This window comes from Poecilia mexicana, unplaced genomic scaffold (assembly GCF_051168715.1).
Source record: "Poecilia mexicana isolate PSO_F unplaced genomic scaffold, ASM5116871v1 scaffold_8, whole genome shotgun sequence".
Classification (NCBI taxonomy): domain Eukaryota; kingdom Metazoa; phylum Chordata; class Actinopteri; order Cyprinodontiformes; family Poeciliidae; genus Poecilia; species Poecilia mexicana.
In genome coordinates, this window is record NW_028263377.1 from 14676398 (window position 1) to 14695996 (window position 19599).

The 19599-nt window shown below is 40.9% G+C and overlaps 2 protein-coding genes across 3 annotated transcripts; both read right to left on the minus strand.

Moving 5' to 3' along the window:
* Positions 1 to 2219: 2219 nt before the first annotated feature.
* Positions 2220 to 8430, minus strand: LOC106904413 (meteorin-like protein). Its single transcript, XM_014968752.2, has 4 exons — positions 8270 to 8430; positions 7527 to 7927; positions 5299 to 5358; positions 2220 to 4064 (listed from the first exon to the last, which is right to left on the minus strand). Exons 1-4 carry the CDS (start codon positions 8350 to 8352, stop codon positions 3736 to 3738), a joined length of 873 nt encoding a protein of 290 aa, XP_014824238.1. The 5' UTR covers positions 8353 to 8430; the 3' UTR covers positions 2220 to 3735.
* A 2681-nt stretch (positions 8431 to 11111) lies between these two features.
* On the minus strand, positions 11112 to 15337 carry cbx8a (chromobox homolog 8a (Pc class homolog, Drosophila)). Of its 2 annotated transcripts, none has more exons than XM_088008332.1 (5): positions 14979 to 15337; positions 14703 to 14820; positions 14324 to 14389; positions 13903 to 13969; positions 11112 to 12073 (listed from the first exon to the last, which is right to left on the minus strand). In XM_088008332.1, exons 1-5 carry the CDS (start codon positions 15142 to 15144, stop codon positions 11276 to 11278), a joined length of 1215 nt encoding a protein of 404 aa, XP_087864458.1. In that variant the 5' UTR covers positions 15145 to 15337; the 3' UTR covers positions 11112 to 11275. The 2 variants fall into 2 exon arrangements, with proteins under 2 accessions (XP_087864458.1, XP_014824246.2); XM_014968760.2 differs by having other exon boundaries at positions 14777 to 14820; positions 14979 to 15317.
* Between the last annotated feature and the right edge of the window lie 4262 nt (positions 15338 to 19599).

The window sequence follows — 19599 nt, forward strand, 5'->3', positions numbered from 1 at the left end:
ACAGCTGTTTTTTTTTTGTTTGTTTTTTTTTTAGAGTGAACTGCTGCCACCTTGTGGATACTGCGTGTAATGACAGCTTCTAGCCAACTACTCTCCATTCTAAGGAAGTCAAGTTGTAGTTAAATTCCTAATCAGTCATTATGAAAAGCTGGATTGAGAGTTTCTGTGAACGTAAATTTAAAATAAATGTACGTTTTTCTTGAAAAGCGTAAATTTTTTCATCTTGTGGCAAGTTGAGAGAATCCCGCCACAGATTCTCAACCCAGTTTTAAATCAAAATGATTTTATTTGAAGCGTTTTCTTTAAGCTCAGATTCTATGTTCAGGGTCATTGTCCTGCTTGAAGGTGTATTGATTTCTATCAACCTTACCTTCATCTCCAATTCAGTTTAAGTAAATACTTTAAGTCAGAAACATACACTTTAAGATTTATCACAATTTTTCAAGAACACAATGTTTCTCTTCAGAGCTGCTGAAAATCTGCTCAGCCTTTGCTCTGTCTATTAATCCAAGATGACAATATATGTAAATATATTTCAAAGAATGATAAATTACAAACTGACCTCCAAAAAAATCTCTCCGACACAAACTCCTTTCAGCTGTAGATTTATTTAAAGTATTTCAGTCAAAATTTGATTACTTCTCGCTTTCAACCACAAATGTTTCCCACTTTTTTTTCTTAAAAAAAAAAGAGAGACCAAATAGCAACCTTTTCAAAGCCAAGCGGCATGTCTTCTGCAGCTTTGTGCTCCTGCTACTCTCTCCCGGCTCTCTATAGCTGCAGAGGTGAATGCCGGCGTGGCTCTGGAGGGTGTCATGCTGTTTCCATATTGTACCCCTGGGCCTCCCCGCAGCAGTGGCCCACATGGGAAAGCAGGCCAGGCGGTGGGATAAACCAATTACTCCCCAAGTCATAGCGGACTCCTGCCGCTGCACCATGCCGCGGCTCCGGGGCCCGAGCCCTCCTAGGCTCGGTCCCCATGAGAGCCAGCTGGAATTCCCAGAGATGGGAATTGTGTGGTCTCAAAAGCCTGCAGAGAGACTATATTTCGCTTGAAAAATTGACATGGTGGCCTCCTGGGAAAGAACTGGGGGAGGCGACATCATACTGGGTTTCTGCAGAGTTTATTTAGGGGGAAACATGATGTAGCTATGATAAGCTATATTAGCCTTGGTTGCTGATCCACCAACCAAAGTGGACTTAGAAGAACGTTAGACATACGTCAGGTAATACACAAAACATAAACTAATGGTTTCTCTTGCAGCACATGATGCATGTTTATTGAACCTGAAAAGAGAAATAATTTGAGGTCCTGCGGTGGCACAGGGCTAAAGCTCCACCCATGCATGGAGGCCTTACTCCTTGACATGGCAGTCAGGTTTGATGACCTTTGCTGCTTATCTTTCCCCTTTCTCATCACCCACTTTCCTATCTGACCACTCTCAAAGAAAGGCCACTACAGCCAGTGACACCTTTAAAAACACAATTCAACAAAGTAAAAATGCAAACAAAAACAACAGGGAGAAATATTGTTGCTGGCTTTAACCCCATTCCATCCTCTTTCTTTCTTTGACTTTGGAGCCCCGATGGCCTTTTTCTTTGACCGCAGCTGCAACAACGGTTGTTATGTCTGCTAGAGGCCTTGTCACCACAGGCCCATTGTGCGCTCGTCATTCACCGCTCAGTCATTTACACTTTTCATTGGCTTCTATTTAGTCCTCATAAAACGTTTAGCACACCAATTTGTGAGCTCAGCCCAGCCTGGGAGAGAAGTGTGGAAGAGCTCAGAAAGCAGTTGCTTTAAAAGTCAATTAATTGTTCTCTCTTGGCTGGGTGGGGACAGGTGGGGGGATCCCTGGGATTTGAGGGGCCTCACATCTGTCTTTTTGTCTTCTTGAGCCAAGAAGAAAAACTAAAAGGAAAGTTCTGATTCTGATTCGGACTCTTACTTGTGGTGATCTGGGAATACTCTTCAAAACTGTTATCGTAATAGTGTTATCATGTAGGAAAGGGGACGTGTTGAGCAGTTCTGCAGGAAATCCCTTTCTCCTCAAAAACCGGATGAGGAGAGAAGGTGGAGATTCTGAGGAGAAAACAACATTTACACAAAGAAAGAGGAGCTATAGGGTTTAATTTGTTGATCTGGGGGATTCTGAATGAATGATTGCAATGGAAATTTCAGCTTTATTACTTTATAATTGAATAATCACAAATATACATTTCAATGTTTGTAGGTGGTTTAATTAAAGATAGCAGTAAAAAGTTACAAATTGAACACATTAAAGTACCTTTTTAATTATTATTTCTTTCCTCAGGAAAGAATTAAACTATATTCATCTAACATGTAAAAAAAGAACACACTGTATAAACATACAAGACTTTAAAAAGTATTAATATTTTGATATATTTTACACATTTTCTCACATTACAGCAATAAACCCCAGCCACCTTCATTCTGGTACCCCAAACTAAAATCCAAGGCAGAAATCACCAAATTACTAAATGAACTTCACCTGTATGCAATTTAATTTCATTGTGAATGCTACTCTGTTGTGTGAAGGACACAGAGGTTTGTTGGGGTACAATGGTGAGCTAAAAGCATCATAAAGACCAAATAACACAGCAGTCATGTTGGGTATAAAGCTTGGGGAGATGTTTAAAACAGAGTCAGGCTATAAAACAATGTCCCAAGCTTTCAACATCTCACAAATTACTTTGAAATGAAAAGAAATCCTATCAAGACCAACAGACCAGTTAAGTAGAGCATTAACCCAAGTAGAAACCCTGGACCTGTGGTGACTCTGGAAGAGGTGCTGACATGCTGAGAAATAAGATGATGCTATTTAGATCAAAAATGTTAATGTGTTATGATGGTCTAGTCAAAGTTTCGACTTAAATCCAACATAAACCTGAAAAACACTGTTTAGAGATGCTCTCCATCCTGTCTGACAGAGCTTGAGTGATTTTAGAAAGAATAATAGGAAAATAAATATCAGTCACCAGAGGTGGAAGGTTGATTGAAGCATAAGAGCAAAAGAACTGCAGCAAAAAGTATTTCCACAAAGTTGACGAACGGACTGGATATACATGCATGTCTAAACCTCCTGTTTTATCATCGTGCATTGCTTTATGTTGGTCTGTGTCACAATAAATGAACTAAAACACACTAAAGTTGTTATTTGACAAAATGTGGAAAACAGTATAAACGAAAAAGAAAATTAAAAATAAAAACAAAAAGTCCGAATATCAGTAACTTTTAATTCTATTGCCAGTTTGGAAACAAATAAAACTACAGACAGATGTGAGGCAATACAACATAAACTTCTACAGGCATATGTGTGTACGGGCCTAAAGTCACAAAGCCAAGCTGTGAGGACAAATAGCCCACCTTCGTCTGCCCTCCCACCTCAGATCATAGAGCACCGTTCGCACAGAGACCACAAAATGAACAACAGCTAATGCGAGGAGAGCTTAAAAAGAGAGCAGCAACCCAACCCCTCGTAAGTCTCCCAGGACTAAAGGCGGTGATTGGAGACAGACAAAGGCGGCCACTTTCTGAGCCCCATTTCAGGAGGCCCTGCTGTTCTTCTCCTCCACATGTGTTTCTCAGCAGTACTTCAGCAGTTTTGCCCCCGCTGCTGAACCTTGATGCCACCTTGTTGGCACATGACAGCTTTACAAGGTTCCCGCAGCGCCATTACAGAGTCCATTTGGCTTCAAAAGCCACACACCTCTTCAGTCCAGAGGGAAGTCGCAGGAAGTCCTTCGTCCCATCCTGGCCTTGTGGTAGACAGAGAGGAAGTCTTTGTAGCGCGGGGCGCACCCTAACCAAGCTTCCCCAAAATGCTCTGAGCCTGTGAAGAGGAACTGTCCGTCACCAGGCTTTACATGGCACTGCAGGAGTGTCCGGATGTGTCCATGCCAGGCTTGAGGGGACATGTGTGGACGCATTTGTTGCTCAAACATTCCACTACGCTGCCAGTAAACCTTTGTTGTCAACACCTCCACTAGTGATGACTGCCTTTTAGAGTCATGGAAGACATTCTTGATGTAGCCCCGAACCACTGCAAAAAAAATTAAAAATACATCCTTCAAAAAATATTAAAAAAAAAAAAACATCACAGGCACCACTGTTGTTTGTATAAGATCCCCTTTTCTAGCAGGACAGTTGTAGACATTCATAGCAAATGCACCTCAAAACACCACTCATCCAAGAGTGGTGGATGAGTGGTATAACTGTTATACCACTGTTATAGTGGTATAACAGTTATATGCCTGTTATACCACTAACAGGCATATAACTACTGTCTGTTAGTGGTATATCTAACAGGCATTAGATATACCACTAATGCCTGTTGTGGCACATTCTACACATACCAAGGAATCACTTTGCTGACATTGAGTGGTTGGAGTTTTGTCCAAAAAAGTGCCTGTTTTTACTAATATGCATGCTGAAAAACTGAATGTGTTTTAAGAATGATGCTCAAATTGGATAATAGATACGTTTCCTCCAAACACAACGCTAACAGCTCTGTGCTTTACCATCCTGAACAAATATTCAGCTTCTTGCCCTCCTTCTGTTTTCCATCCTTCCTTTGGCCACTAGGAGGTGTGGCCCAATGTGACTGGTAGAAACATAACGTTGCTCATGAATAAGAGGAGGAGTTTGTCAAACTCACCAGCAAAGGATTCTGGGATCTATATGCATGATTGTGACAGTAATTCTGTAGTTTAGGATTTATTTTCCCTACTTAATGAATATACTCAAATCTGATATAAGATTATGAGATTATGCTGTTGCAATACAAGATTTTTGTTTTCAGTATTATTTTTACAAACTCATGGAGTGTGACTGTCAGTGTGGGGGGTTGCTGTGGCAAATAGAAGTAAAAAAAAATAGTTTGTCATCTTCTACCGTTAAAATACAGTATGTCAATAAAGGGGAACCGCTTGTAAAACTTCAGCAGTTGGTGTTTTCAGTTCCCAAAACTTTGCTGAGCCGCTACAGTTTATTTCTGTGGTGGGTTGCAACAAAAGAAAAAGTGTTGCAACTTTATCTGTATTTTTAACTATGCCTGGCTCAGCATTCTGGGGAAATCTGCGGCATTCTGTTTTAAGTTAAATATTGCAACTCTGAATTAAACTCCCCAAAATCATTCATTTATTGTCTGCCTGGCTATAGTAATGAAATATACTCATTTCTTCAGCTTCATTGTGAACAAAGTGAAACGCTTTGATTTGTGAGTGGCTCCCCAAACAGACGTGGGTCACTTTGTGTCAAATCCTGCATGTACTCACCAAAGTCACTGCTGCAAACAGCCAGGAGCAATTCTGTATCGTTGCAGGGTCGGCATGAAGCTGTGGGTGGACAGAATGGGCACAACGTGTCAGTAGAAGCTGTTTTCTGACTCATTTTTCCACTTTCAATCAATGCATCGCTCCTTCCCTCTGAAATGCCTTTACCCATTATGCCTGATATTGATTGAGAGTAGCCTGTCAGCTATTCCCTGACCTGCACACCATCTCCATTCATCTCCAAGCTCCATGGTTTAGTTAGTGGAATGCCATTTGCTCCTGCGTTTGAGCTCCGCCTACAGCATCACCTCCACATATAAACCCTACGCTAGCACTGACCCCATGTTTGACTTCTTTTGTACAGACCTAATTGAATGACCTCGAGCCGAAGCAGAGGACTGCAGGAGTCAAACTCTCTGCTGACCTGCTAATACAGAAAAGATAAACAGGCAGCTGTCTATAAAGGGCCCGGGGTGACATCAGCATGCCTGGAATGGCCCGCACACTTGGATAAATGCTAATAAACAGACAGGCACAATGATGAGGCATTTGTGGAATCTGCAAAGTATTTTTGTGCTGAATGAAGGCCTGCTGGCCTGGTGCCCTCCGGCCACCCTGTGGTCTGCTGCATCCTCTCTGCTTTGTGTCCTGATGGAAACCAGACAACCAGACAAAACACCAGAATGACCAGCAGCTGCACGTTCCTCTCAGCACGACTCGGCTCTGTTAAATTAGCACTATTTTTGTGCCTGGTTTTAATATATAATCATGTGTTTTTGATCGCTTTTGAGCCCGCTTCTCTCTTTGTTTTGGATTCTGCAGCTTGTCTTTTTGGTGAAGATGAAACACCAAAGGTCTTGTTGGTCTACTTTCTGCCTGACCATCGTCCTGAGACATGGATCCAACAGCTGAAATTACTTCACTGCATGGAGCTTGAAGTGAAAGATTATCCTCTGCATAGAAAAGACTCTGATAAACATCTGATTGACTGCTTGGGCATCTTCAGTTGGAGGTTTCCCAAACACATACCTCTGGTAGAAGAGACACCAAGGTTGACCAGATATTAAATAAATTAAATGTTCATTCTTGCCTTGGAACATCTCCCAAGAACGAGCTGGAAGGAACCTATATAGGAAGAAAAGATATCCAGATTTTCCTCCTGGACTTTTAAAACTTTATAACTTTTGATTATGCACGTTTAGTTCTTTTACACCTTAGTGCAGGGAGACGCCCAAATATTTATGCCAGAATTCTTGGCTTTATGCTGTCAAATAAAAAAAGTATCTAAAGTGATGCAGCTTCTGATGGAGAACAAATAAGCAAAGTATATTGTGGTCTATTTGCAATAACTTCCTGGTTGAAACTGTTTTCAGCAACTATGTATTTTTTGGTTAAAATGTCCCTTTCATGTGTTTCTTTTAAACTTTATATCAAATATAGATATTAGATTTGAGAAGTCACTGGGCTCAGGTCAGCAGATGTTTGGTCCTTTTGGGTCCCATTTCCCACCTTCAAAACTTATTTAAAGTCTCACTTTTAGTATTTGACATGCAAACTAACTTGTCATTTACTTTACTTTAGGGACTTAAAATGACTTAGAATCAGAGTTTAAATGCTTTTTTCTCTTTGTTTTATTTTGCTTGTGTGGCTCCACATTTCAATTTGATTGAGTTTTTTTAATGAACTTAAAAAACTAGTTGTAAATCTATTTTTTTGAATTAAAAGTGTACTTTGAAGACTATTATTATTAGGGGGAAAATTACCATTTATTTATGTTTATAACAAGACTGGGATATTTTAAAATCTCCACATAACCCACTTGTCCATTTATTTGTTTTAATTGTATGTATTTATTTATTTGTTTTGCAAAAAGGGTTAATACTAATACTAAGCGAACATAAAACTTCCTTTCTCAACATGGGTTAAAAATGTATTTTATTTAGATTTATCTGTCCTAACCTGATCGCCTGTTCAACTTCTTACAACGAGAAGTAACATTATTACACTAAGCTCATCCATCGGTTACGTTTAATTTACGTTAGAAACCGTCCTTACAAAAATGAAAGGTGTGATAATTGTGTTACTGACAAAACACCTTCCTTCTTTCTTTTTCTTTTTTGTTTCTTTCTTTACAATTTTTTTTATTGACCAATAAGCTACTCGTAAAGTCGTGTTCAAATAGCAACACCGAATTAAATCCGTTTAACTCAAAGAAAAGTGTCGACACTCACGCTCCAAGCCACCGTAGACGCTCCTGTTGCGCAGCAACTCATATCTGAAGCCCACTGTGCGTCTGACCCACGTTCCTGGACTCTGCGGGCCGGTACCTGCCTGTAGGTAGATGACCGGACTGTGCGGCCCATCCGCCCGAAAACAAAACACCTGCCGCCCGGTGCGCCCGCCGTCCTCCGTCTCCAGCAGCTCCAGCTCTCCGGCCCGCTCAATGAAAACGCTGGCTCCGCTGAGGGATGGAGACGGTTGGATGCAGACCGTGTTGTACCGGATGGAAGACAAATTGGGCTCGAGCGCCACTCTGAGAGCCTGACCCGGGTAGACCCAGCTCACGAGACCTTCCGTGCAGCGAAGCCGCACCTGGAGAACGATCCTGCGGTCAACGCCAGCTGGAAAACCGCTGCATACAAATGAATGGGTTTGAGCAGCTTTTTTATTTTATTTTTTACAAAGGTTATTGCGTGAAAAGGTTTCAAAAACTACCCACTGACAAAATATAACAGCTAATAGTTGCAGTAAAACATAAATAACTTATTCCCAACAACGATATATATATATATATATATATATATATATATATATATATATATATATATATATATATATATATATATATATAGATAGATAGATAGATAGATAGATAGATAGATAGATAGATAGATAGATAGATAGAGAGAGAGATTTTTTCTGTTCAATGAATTTACTTCTACTCTGTTATTTTTTAATCTGAGAAGCTGCTCACCTTCCAGTCCAGTTGCACAGATCAGCTGCACAATGAAGAGCCAGGACAGGCAGACAGGCGAGAACGATCACAGCTGGCAACATCTCCAGAGAAATCCACCCCGAGAGGCCGACAGTGGTGCATGGCTTGAAAGTCGGCGAGAGAAACCTGAAGAGCGAACTGAGAGGACAAGCAGAGTGCTGTTCTCTCTCTCTCTCTCTCTCTCTCTCTCTCTCTCTCTCTCTCTCTCTCTCTTAGGATCCAATTAGTCCCAATCCAGTTGTTGTGGGGGCTGCTGGCCTCTGCAGCCTTTTGTCTTTGCCTCTCTTAAGACCCGGTCAGTTTGAAAAGGCTTCAGCCATCTGTTGAGAGCAGTGCGCTTTTCTGCAGCAGCATTCACTCAGCCGAAGAGGTCCATTATCTTACTTTTAGACTAGTCCCGAAGTGTCCATTCAGGTTCTTTAAACTCCCGAAACTGTTTAAGGTTGCTTATAAAAAGGAGTTTTCAGAGTTAAGTGCGACTATAAGGGCAGACAGGCTCCAACAGGAGAGAAGCCAAAAACTCAAATTGTTCTCACCATAAAATTTATTTATTTATGGGCAGTTTCATTGCAGCCGCATGATAACAAAAATAAAACCCATTAATTAAACAACGTCAATTATGAGAGCACACATAGGCAGCATGGAGTGGTGCGTGGTTGCGTTTATTTTCCACCTAGTGACAAAGAGACTCACCTGGCATTTACTCACATCTGGAAAGGTGGCCTAAAGAGAAGGACGAATTGGAGGAAGAGGAGGAGGAGGAAGAGGAGGAGGGCTGTAACTCATCGGGCTGCAATTTTGTACCTGCAGAGCCGTGTGGAATTAGTTACCAGCTTTCATCAATGATTAATCCAGCTAGGACCAGCAGCTCCACTTCGTTTTAACCCGCTGCCTTTATTTTTTCTGCACACACGTACACACAAAAAGCTTGGCCATCTTTCAAGTTCTTAGTGGTGCATGGCGACATCTTGTGGAGGTTAAACCCAGTGGCGCGTAACAGGTCGTGAAGACTGTTATGAGGCTTAGAGGCTTTAGGGAGGAGAAAAAAAAAACCTGATGAAGGTTTCAGGGTTCATGTCATGTTTCTGCGCTGAACTCTGCGTGTCATAGTAATGACAACACGCAGGAATCTGATCATATTCGCCGGTTCATCGGATCAACTGTTAGGTTTATTGAGAGTTAAAGTTTTATTAATTTTTTTTAATTTTTTATTATTTAGTGTTGTCACATTTAAGTGAAGTTATAAAGAACAGGTAGAACGCTACAGAAAAATAAACTGGTTAGAGTGATTACCCAGGATTGTGCAGAGAGAAAGCAAAGTCAAATGAATGGCGGCTTTGTGCCCAGAGTCACAGAGACGCCTGGCTGCAACAACAGGCCTAATGGATCAAGGTGATGCATGACATTAATGGAAAATCCCTCCGATCTCTGCAGAACGTCAACCCGAAGCTTCCCTTCAAAGATAATTTGATGCATTAAAAGAAGAAGAAGAAGAACGCTGAAAAAAAATAATAAATCTCGTTTATCCAAGTCGCGAGGTCAGGGCTTCCTCAGGCGAACAATACGCGATGGTTCACTGGGTTTTCAAACTATCACATATTATCATAATTCAGTCTGTTTCATTTGAAGATGTCGTAAAACTGCTGTTGTCTTTACAGCCACGTCTGACCTTTGGAGTCCTGAGAATTGCTTTCGGTGCAATAATCTGTTTTAAAGCTTAAAATGTATTCAGCAGCGACTCTGTAATTCAATTAAACTAAATTAAATTATTTTATTCTGCCGACCCTATATGCGTCGCGATGTGCATGCGCAGATTCCGCACCTCTGCGCCAGTAAATTTACCCCATTTTTTTTTTTTGAAACGCTGCAACTCTTAATAAAAGAACATAAAGTTCCACAAGAAAGTCTGACTGTCGGAAAGGATTTTCTAAATGAAAGACGAAAGCGTTATTTATGCCTTAGGGCTCAGGGTTGGTAGTAAAATCTTAAGTGTTGATAAAAGAACACTAGGAAAAAATCTCATAAGGTTGCTAAAAAGTTTATTTCATCTGTAATTTCTTATGTTGCTGTCACATTCCTATCTATCTATCTATCTATCTATCTATCTATCTATCTATCTATCTATCTATCTATCTAATCTATCGTCTGTAGATTTAAATATTCATGATGAGACAATGAGACAACTTTAGAAATGATCAAATATATTGAAAAAATGTCATGTTTGAAACTGTTTATACCCTGCTCAGGAATTGAAACAAAAACCTTATAACTGTCGGCCAGCTGTTTGCTTGTCTCCATTGATAGTTGGAGGATTTATCTTTGGTGTAGAGCTCCAGGACTTTGAGTTTGGAAGGCTTCTTTGCCATCACCCCAATCTTTCCTCCACAGATTCTCTGTAAGACTTAAGTCGGACCTCTACATGGACCTGCCTAAAATGTTAAATTACCGAGGGTAAAATTAGTGGATTATTTTAGACCTAAAAATGATTTGAATAAAAAAAAAAGACATATCAGCTTACCATGGTTCTTGAAAGTGATGCGTAGATCTGTCGAGACCTTGACTCCAGAAAATCTCTCTGAAAGATCACTTTGCTATTTTAGTCCAAAACAGTCTCTATAATTCGTGATATGGTTTTTATTTTTCTTTAAAGAACAGATTTAAAAACAACGTCGAGCCTTAACTTTTTATATATATATATATTTCTGTTTATTGAATCACTGCTTCAAGCATGACCGGTCTATGTGCGTTAGTTCTAGTTCAAATTTACTTGTTAAAACTACTATATACTGTCAAAAAAAATGGTCAAAACGAACAACACGTCTTCGTCGTACAATACATGTTTCTTTTTATTTTCCTCAGCAGCGTATTAAATATCTGTATGTACACGTTTGAAAGTTACATAGAAAAGATATAGTCCTACAGTAGGCCTGTTTGTTGGTTAGTTGCGCGTTAATATTCCACGGTGAACTACGACATGAAAAATACTCATCTTTTATCTCTGAAAAAGCCTTTAGCGGTGCTGCTCTCTCTGATGGTCACAGTCAACAGGTTCATGGTGACGTCCGTCACCGTCACAGTGTCCCAGTTGGTAAAACAGGGGGTCCAGGTCGGGGCTGACGGCGCGGTCGGGTCGGCCTGTGAGGACAGCACAGCGGCTTGGTGCCTCTGCTCCTCTGCGTTACGCTGCAGCTTCCCGTGCTGAGGAAAATGCAGCCTGCTCAAACTGTAAGTCCTGTGTCCCTCCGGATCCCTTTTACGCACGCCTGGGCTGAAGGCGCACGCGTACGACAGCCCTGCGTGTTTCTGCTCGCCGCTGGATTTCGGCGTGATCGTGGTCTCCTCCTGAAACCTCTTGGTCAGCTGCAGGAGGCCGTGATCCGAAGTCTCTCCGTGATGATGCAGGCGTCGGGACATGACGGACTGCTCCTCCAGTGACCTGCTCCGCTTCGGGGCTGGCTCCGAGGAGCCGCTGGCGTCGTGCGGATCATAATGCGGGTGTAGCTTCGGCTTGCGACCTCGCTTTTTGGGGGACCGCGTGGACTCCTGGTCCAGGAGAGCTTCCAGCGGAGCGGGCCTGGGCCTCCTCTCCGGCTCCGGGGGTCGAATCGGGACGCTTTCCCCTCTGTTGACCGCGCTCGGCGGGAAGATGGTGGGGACCACTGCCCGTAAACCCTCACGGGCCCTCGGAGTGACGACGGGCTCCGGGATGGGATAGGACACCTGGATTCCACTGGGAGCCTCTCTTCTGAACTCATACGTCTTCTCCTTAGCTTTGGCTTTGGCCTGAAGACAGTGAGGGTCACAAAGAAAGAGTCAGAAAGGAAAGTTTCGCAGAAACAAATTAGATTACCGTCTAGTTTGTTTCAGCGATCCAATTTAATAAGTGAAGCCCATACTTTAAACACAGAGTTATATCGGTTTTTTCTTATAAATTCTTATAAACAATCAGAATATTACAGAAGCCCTACTATGGTATGTAATAGAATATGTTGCTATGGACAACAAACTGCTGAGCTGACAGTTGTCCAGTCAACGTAAAGAAAAAAATTAAATAGCTAAAAAAGTTGTTTTCAGCAAGCATCTTAAAGGAAAGTTGAGCGGAAGGAAAAATGCTGAGCACACCCTTGAGAGAGGATTGTGAAGCAAATAACCCTCTCCAGTTTGAAAGAGAAAAACACAAGAGGTGGACTGTGGTGGGCAGAGCTTCGAGAGGCACTTCAGCAGATTTATCCATGCTACAACTGTTATATTCCTCGTGTTAAAGCTCTCCTGAACCAGAGAGAATGTCAGAAGCATCACAAGAGGGAGGGAAACTGGACAGGGACTCAGAGGATCCTCTCAGAACAATTCATTCTGCTGACAAACCAGAGAAGCCGATTTCTTTCTCCAGCAGGATTTGGGACTCGCCCACATGCTGTCTGACCGTGATATTCATGTGATTTATTGGCTAGCAAACTGGTTCATCCTGATCTCAGAAACTATGAAGTATTGTCGAGGCCAAACAATGCAGATGACCTGAGGGCTACGATTAAGGTAATCTGGGCTTCCATTACACCTAGACAGAGCAATGCAGCTCACGTCCTTTTCAGTAAGTTAAGACTTGTCTAAAAAGAAATTATATTGGTTTTATGTAATATTTTTGTTCATTTTCTTAGAAACTGTATTACATGTTTTCATGAACTGCAAGTCATTATTATTAAAAGAAGCAGAAATGAAAGCCTGGAATATGTCACTCTGTGTGTAATGAATCTACATGATACAACATTTCCACTTTTGGTGGTTATAGTTGTTCAAAATGTCTAACCCAGCCAGATTTTTAACATCTTTGCTACAGGCTAAATTTGGGCAGAAACATATTTCCATATTGACAGCCAGGGTTTGCAGTGCATAGTTACACATTTGCTTTGCTGCTCTTCGCCTGTTTATTATAAATTATAGGAAAAAATGACAAATATGTTATTATCGCAACATATTCAAAATAAACATCTAAAATGAAGAAAGAAGAAAGAATGTGCGGATTTCATAAAATTCAATTAGAGGTCAACTGGAAGATGTTTAGGTTTCAACAGAGAAAGCGAAGTGCAGACAAGGTGAGAATTAGGGGCAAGGGTGGTTCTCAACCCCCTAATTAAGGCCTTGTTACTAAATGTTACTAGTATAAATACATTTATTAAATATTGAATTGGGATTTCAGCCCTCCCTAAAAGTAGAGAATAGCAACTCTTAACCTTTCTGCAACTTTAATCTTCCACCTTTGTCAATTATTCAAATAATAATACAAATAATATTAATATCAACAATAATAATAAAACTGTAGGGGACATTTTACCAAGGAGATAATTGTGTGGTTCATGTCCTATAAAACTTGGGATTGCATACATTTTTGACTAAAACTGATGCGCATGTCTACTTCTAAATTCTTAAATAAATAAAAAAAAAAAGAAAAAAGAAAAAAGGTCAGTCCTCTCCTCTCTTCCACAGCTTGTCATTTTCTCTCCCTGACAGCATCGGTTTCACTATTGACATGATACTTTAATATAACTCAGAGAATGCTTGAGATGATTCATAAAAAAAAAAAGTTTGACAAACGTTTATGAAAAGATTTCCCCCACCTTCAGGAGAAAAGTCTCGGGTTTGGGTCCCCTCTTTTTGGGCCCGAACAGCTCCCTTTCGCGCTCCCTGCGTGATGAGCACAAATCAGAAATCAAACTTAACTGCATACGCGCGTTTCTCATCAATTCTGCAATTATCCGAAAAGTTGAAAACATTTGCAAAAAAAAAAAAAAAAAAAAAAAAAAAAAAAGACAAAACTGCAGCCATACCCGAGTTTAAAAGTAATGCTTGTGGGGTTTCGACAAGAAAATCCCAAACTTTCAACAAGACGTTCTTGCCTGAGACGATTCGAAATGTCAACTGAAGATTATAATCTAGACCGGGTGATTTTATTATGAGTGCAAGTTTTTGCGGTGCAGACTGCACGGTGCCATCTCCTCTCTGCAGAGAGGCCTACTGGTGCGCTGTCAACCATCTCACCTCTCCTCGAAGGCGGCGAACAACCGCTCGTCCAGGATGTTTTCCTCCGGCTCCCAGGTGCTATACCTGTACCACAGAAACCAGAAGTGCCTTATTTATTTGACTCAGACCTCGTGTCAATCGTTCTGTCACGCCGTGTGTGCATGTGTGTTGTTGTTCTTTCTTTTTTTTCTACATGTGAAAGCTGCGTGAAGCTGCGATCATAGCGGACCATGACGCATGCTGACTTCTTGCCTCAGCCGAAGCGCGTGGACGTTACAAAGCGACACAATCGGGTGTTTTTACCAACACCTGACTGGCGCACACTGCGTCACCGAGAGCACAGAACGCAGAAAACGCAGAAAATGCGTGCAAAAAAAAAAAAAAAAAAATAGCATGCCAGGCGCTGCAGTTGTAAGATCGACCAGGATGGAGCGCTGTCCTTCGCTGCCTCTGCTGTTTTTCTGTACTCACTTCTGAGACCAGCCCTTCCATTTCACCAGATATTCCCAGCGACCCTGCAAAAAAAAAAAAAAAAGAAAAAGAGAGAGAATCAGATCCAAAACGACATTCAGGTTATCGGTGAACTGGCCCGTCGAGCCCTCACGGACACATGTTTTTGCGTAACAGATGCTGTCGGAGCGGTGTGGGTGGGGGAGAGAAAAGCGGCGAATACCCGTCTGATCCGCCGTTTGATGATGGACTCGGCTGCAAAGACGCTCTCGCCGACAGCCGACAGCTCCATGATTCACCATGCAACCACGTCGATTTCTGCCGCTTTTATTATTTCTGGCTTCCCCCTTTTCGTCCTCTCCGGGGCTGTTTAATTCCGCACATCCCATAATACGCAATCTGGAGTGGACGTCATCACGTCTTTTTCTTGTTGCCAGGCACCGCGGTCGGGGTAGGACGGATCGCTGGTGGAGCACATTCGCTCAGTTGTTGCTACGTGCTCCGGGTCTCTGAGCGGAGGGGAGGAGCCCTGGCGCTCTGGCTGCTGTACAGGAATGTCTGGCACAGTGCGGGGAGCCAAGCCGAGGAGAGTCCCGGAGAGGGGTCCGCTGACCGGAGGGGGGCGGGGGGGCTCTGAAGGGGAGTGGGTAGGGGGGCAGACCCACAGAGGAGTGCAAATCATTTCATCATCTTCTGTTGTGGAAACTATGGAGAAGAGAAGTGAGAATGTGTTTAATTAAAGACACAAACACACACACACACAAAAATTCCACAATTAAAAATCTGAAAAACATACATGGAAATAAAATAAAAGAAAATACGAAAACAAATAAACAGCACAATCATAAATAATATATCCAAATGCAACAAACGGTCCCGAGGGGAAAAAAAAAAAAAAAAAACTAAATCAAGGCTGACTGTCCTCATGGCTTCTCAAATGATTAGTTAAGACATATTATTTTATAAATTGTGAGACAGATGTGATTCATTAACACTTCTGACAGTTTCTAGTGCAAAATATAACAAGGCCATAGAGCTTCTATGCATAAATTGATGTGTGCGCTTTAGGGATTAATTGGGATTTTGCGCCGTGTCTCTTTAAAAAAAAAAAAAATCACGAAACTGTTTAAAAAGACATGAGATTCAAAAGGAGTTCTGATGACAGGTTGTTGTAATTTGTTATTGATTTTTTCCGCGTTAGAAATTTTCAAGTCATATTCCAACAATTGCTGTATTTATTTATTTATTATTTCATTTTGGTTTAAGGCTACTCAATGTAATATAAAAAATGTAAAATGTCAACTGATTTATATATTTTAATATTTTTCAGTTTAATCATAATCTAATGAGACAACTGTGTGGGAGAATTGGCAGAAGTTAAACTACATTAACCTTATTTCATGAGGAGAAAAAAATCGTTTAGTAATTCAGCAGAAAAAAAAACTGAAACTGTTTCTTATCTCTAGGTCTAAAGTTGATCGTGTGAAACTGAATGACGGGAGAAAAATCTCGAAGTTGCATAAAATTTTAAATTTTGGGAAACCAAACAAAGTAAAACAAATAAATAAATAAAAGAAATAATAGAGTATAAAAGAAAGGATGATTACTGGGTACTACAGTTTTAGTCTTAGCGAGCGACACTGAGCTCATTAAGGTTTTTTTTTTATTTTTTATTTTATTTTATTTTTTTAAGTCTGATACATTTCATGTTTAACCCTTGCAATCGTCTTTGGCTTTCTGTAAAGCTCCACATATGCAATCTTTTATATAGTGGTTGGGAAAATAATGCAAAAATGCGTAGGGTAATTTTTTCTTTGATTTTTAACAATAATGATATTTTTCTTTGTTATTTATTTATTTATTTTAACTTAACTGTTCCTTTGCTTTCCTTCTTCTCTCAAAACATTGTCATAACAGATGTAGATATTAAAATAATTATTTTTAATTAATTACATTTATTCATGAAAATTATTATTATTATTATTATTATTATTATTATTATTATTATTGTAAACCATGGATCATTTAAATGTAGGAACTGTTATAGGATACCACGATTTTTATGTATTTGTTTCTTCTTGACTTCTTCACAGAAAGCTGATTCTGTCTTTTTTTTCTTTTTCTTTTTTTTTTTTTTTTTTTTTTTTGCTTAATTTCTTACTAATTTATCCAGGTTCATTACAGACTGCTTTTCTTTTTAAGTTTAATTAAGCTTCTTTCTGTGTCCCAGTTTTCCGCATTCCAGATTTGCAGTTAAACTGAGCGACTGGAAACGACAATTTCTGCCTGTGGGAAGAAGAAAGTCCTCTAATTCCAAGACTCGTGCCAAATCTTGAAAAGTTGCGCAGAACTCTTTTCTTCCCAAAATCATTACATCGACCAGCCATTTTTAATTACGAGTAAAAATTAAATTAAGCTAAATTCACGGGTCTGAAACATCTTAAATGCTGCTATGAACACTGTTTCTGGTGGGCTAAAGGAAAAGCTGACATTTTATTAATTCTGATAAGGACGATCCAAAGTCAAGGCAGCATTTGGCTGGTAATGGGAATGTACTTTAATGTCTGTGGCAAACTCTTTCAGGTTTTTTGTTTGTAATGAGATGAAAATATAGGCTGGGCAGCCCGTACAGGCAGGCCTGTATGAGTCGATTAAGTGAATAAATAAATGTTCTGTCGCTCAGTTACATAATTAGTGACTATAAGTTTTCAGTTGATAGTTGCGACTGTCTCATTTTGGTCAAGGGATGACATTTGTCTTTTTTTTTTTCTTTTTTTTTTAAGCCCTTTTGGAGCTTTTGGAAAAGATAAACTCAGAGGGAAAATAACTGACGGGGTGACATCATGTTAGGAGAACTTATATTTAACACAAATATTTGGGTAGTTAAAGAAATTAAGGGATAAAAAAAATTCGATCTGTGCGAAGTTGATCTTGTTCTTTGCTCTTGGTATTGTCGAATGAAGGTGTGCCTTGCCGCAGATTACCCTGAGGTGGCCTTAATAGGAGGTTTTCAATCAGCTCCTGGCTTTCTAAAATAGATTCAGAATCAAACAGTTAAATTGGGACCCTGTCTGAGCCATAAGACAGTCGGTCTCCACCGTTTAAAGCTGCAGGCGGCTGCATGTCTCTGGTTTTATCCCCAGATCGTTAATGCGAAATTGACACGTTCGGTGCTTTATCGCGTCTGATGAAACTCTCCCCGGCTGCGGCGCAAACAAAGACGCGGCGCGGTGCGGCGAGGCATGGGTGGACAAAAGATGCGCCGAGGCAGCCTCCGACGAAATATGAACCACCATTTTGATACTCTCAGCGCGCAGACCGACATTTCCTGTCGGTGCCGGAATGACTGAAGCCTACACGGTTTTGCTGCGGAGGCTGGTGGTGGTGCGCGGCGCCCACACGGCACGCCGCTTCTGCCGCTGCCGCGGTTCTCCATATTTGGACGAGAGCAGCAGCCGCAATGGCGACGGGCGCACATGAATGCACAGAGCAGGCTCTGTGAGAACATTATTGGCTCTCTGGTTTCTGGGCAACACGCTGCTCACTGCTCGCTGTCCCACTTACTCTCCGAGCGACATTTTGTGCTGAAAGGTGCCTCAGACACAAAACCGCACGGCAGAAACTCGAAGCCGCGTGACCCTGCAGCTTTGCATGATTTTTCAGGGCGACGCTTGGCGTCATGTTGAGAATGCGCAGCGCTTGTCATTTATCACGCTGTCGGTTTGACATATTCCGACATGCACCTTGATGACAAAGCATCTCCATGACGCATACGTTAAAGCTTAAATTAAATCGTCGAGCAATGCAACAGAGGCATTATTCAAGAGACGCTTCAATTTCATTTTCCACATAATAACCAAATGCATTTCTGCAATCTTGAGGCCATCACAGGCCTGCAGCCGCCGGTGGTGGCGGCTGCAGCCGCCACCACCGCCGCCGCTGCAGCTTGGTATGATGATAAAAGGGGAATGTGAAACATCACACTTGGTCTATAAATACGTTGGCCGGCTCAGAGATGTTTCAGTTTCCTATAAAGCCACTGATGCATGGCGGGCTGACGCACACATGGTTCAAAGCCGTGGACACGTACGAGTCACAAGCGCTCCCATCCAACCAGTTTCACACTTCGCTCCGAAAATGCCTCTGGAACATGGCTTGTGAGAGTTAAATCGTGCGTGACCGTTTTAATTTGCCACATCAATGTGCCTCGCTTGACGCATTTGATACACGTAATTTTATCAGTCCACTTCCTGCAGAACAAAACCTGAAGGTTGTTTTCTTTTTTTTTTTTCCTCATTCTGTTTACTTTAGGGAGGTTGCATAAATTCTCATTTTAATGGATCAAATGCGCCAAGACATATCATCAGTCTCAAATAAAACTTCCGATCAAATTTCAGTCACACGTTGAGATACTTAAACAACAAAGTTCGTAAGATGCTCTTTGAAAGTATGAAGAAAATACAAATAAATAAATAAATAAATAAATAAATAAATAAATAAATAAATAAATAAATAAATAAATAAATAAAAAGGTTGTGAAAGTTTAGAACATTTCGGAAATGGTGTCTAGTCATGACCAAATATGGAAGTCCTAAAGTGGCCAAACGGCATAAATTCACACTGAATAAGAGTGATTTAAAAAAAAAAAAATCATTTCTGCCTATTACAAGTGCAGTCCAGTTTATTTTTACATGATAAAGTGTTCAAGAACATTAAGAGAAATGACAGACCAACAGTATATATATGTATAAAATTTGTGGAGGCAGCATCATGCTGTGGGGTCCAATATGGGACCAAACATTAGCAGGTCAGAACTGATGGACTGAGCTGAAGCACAGCCGGTA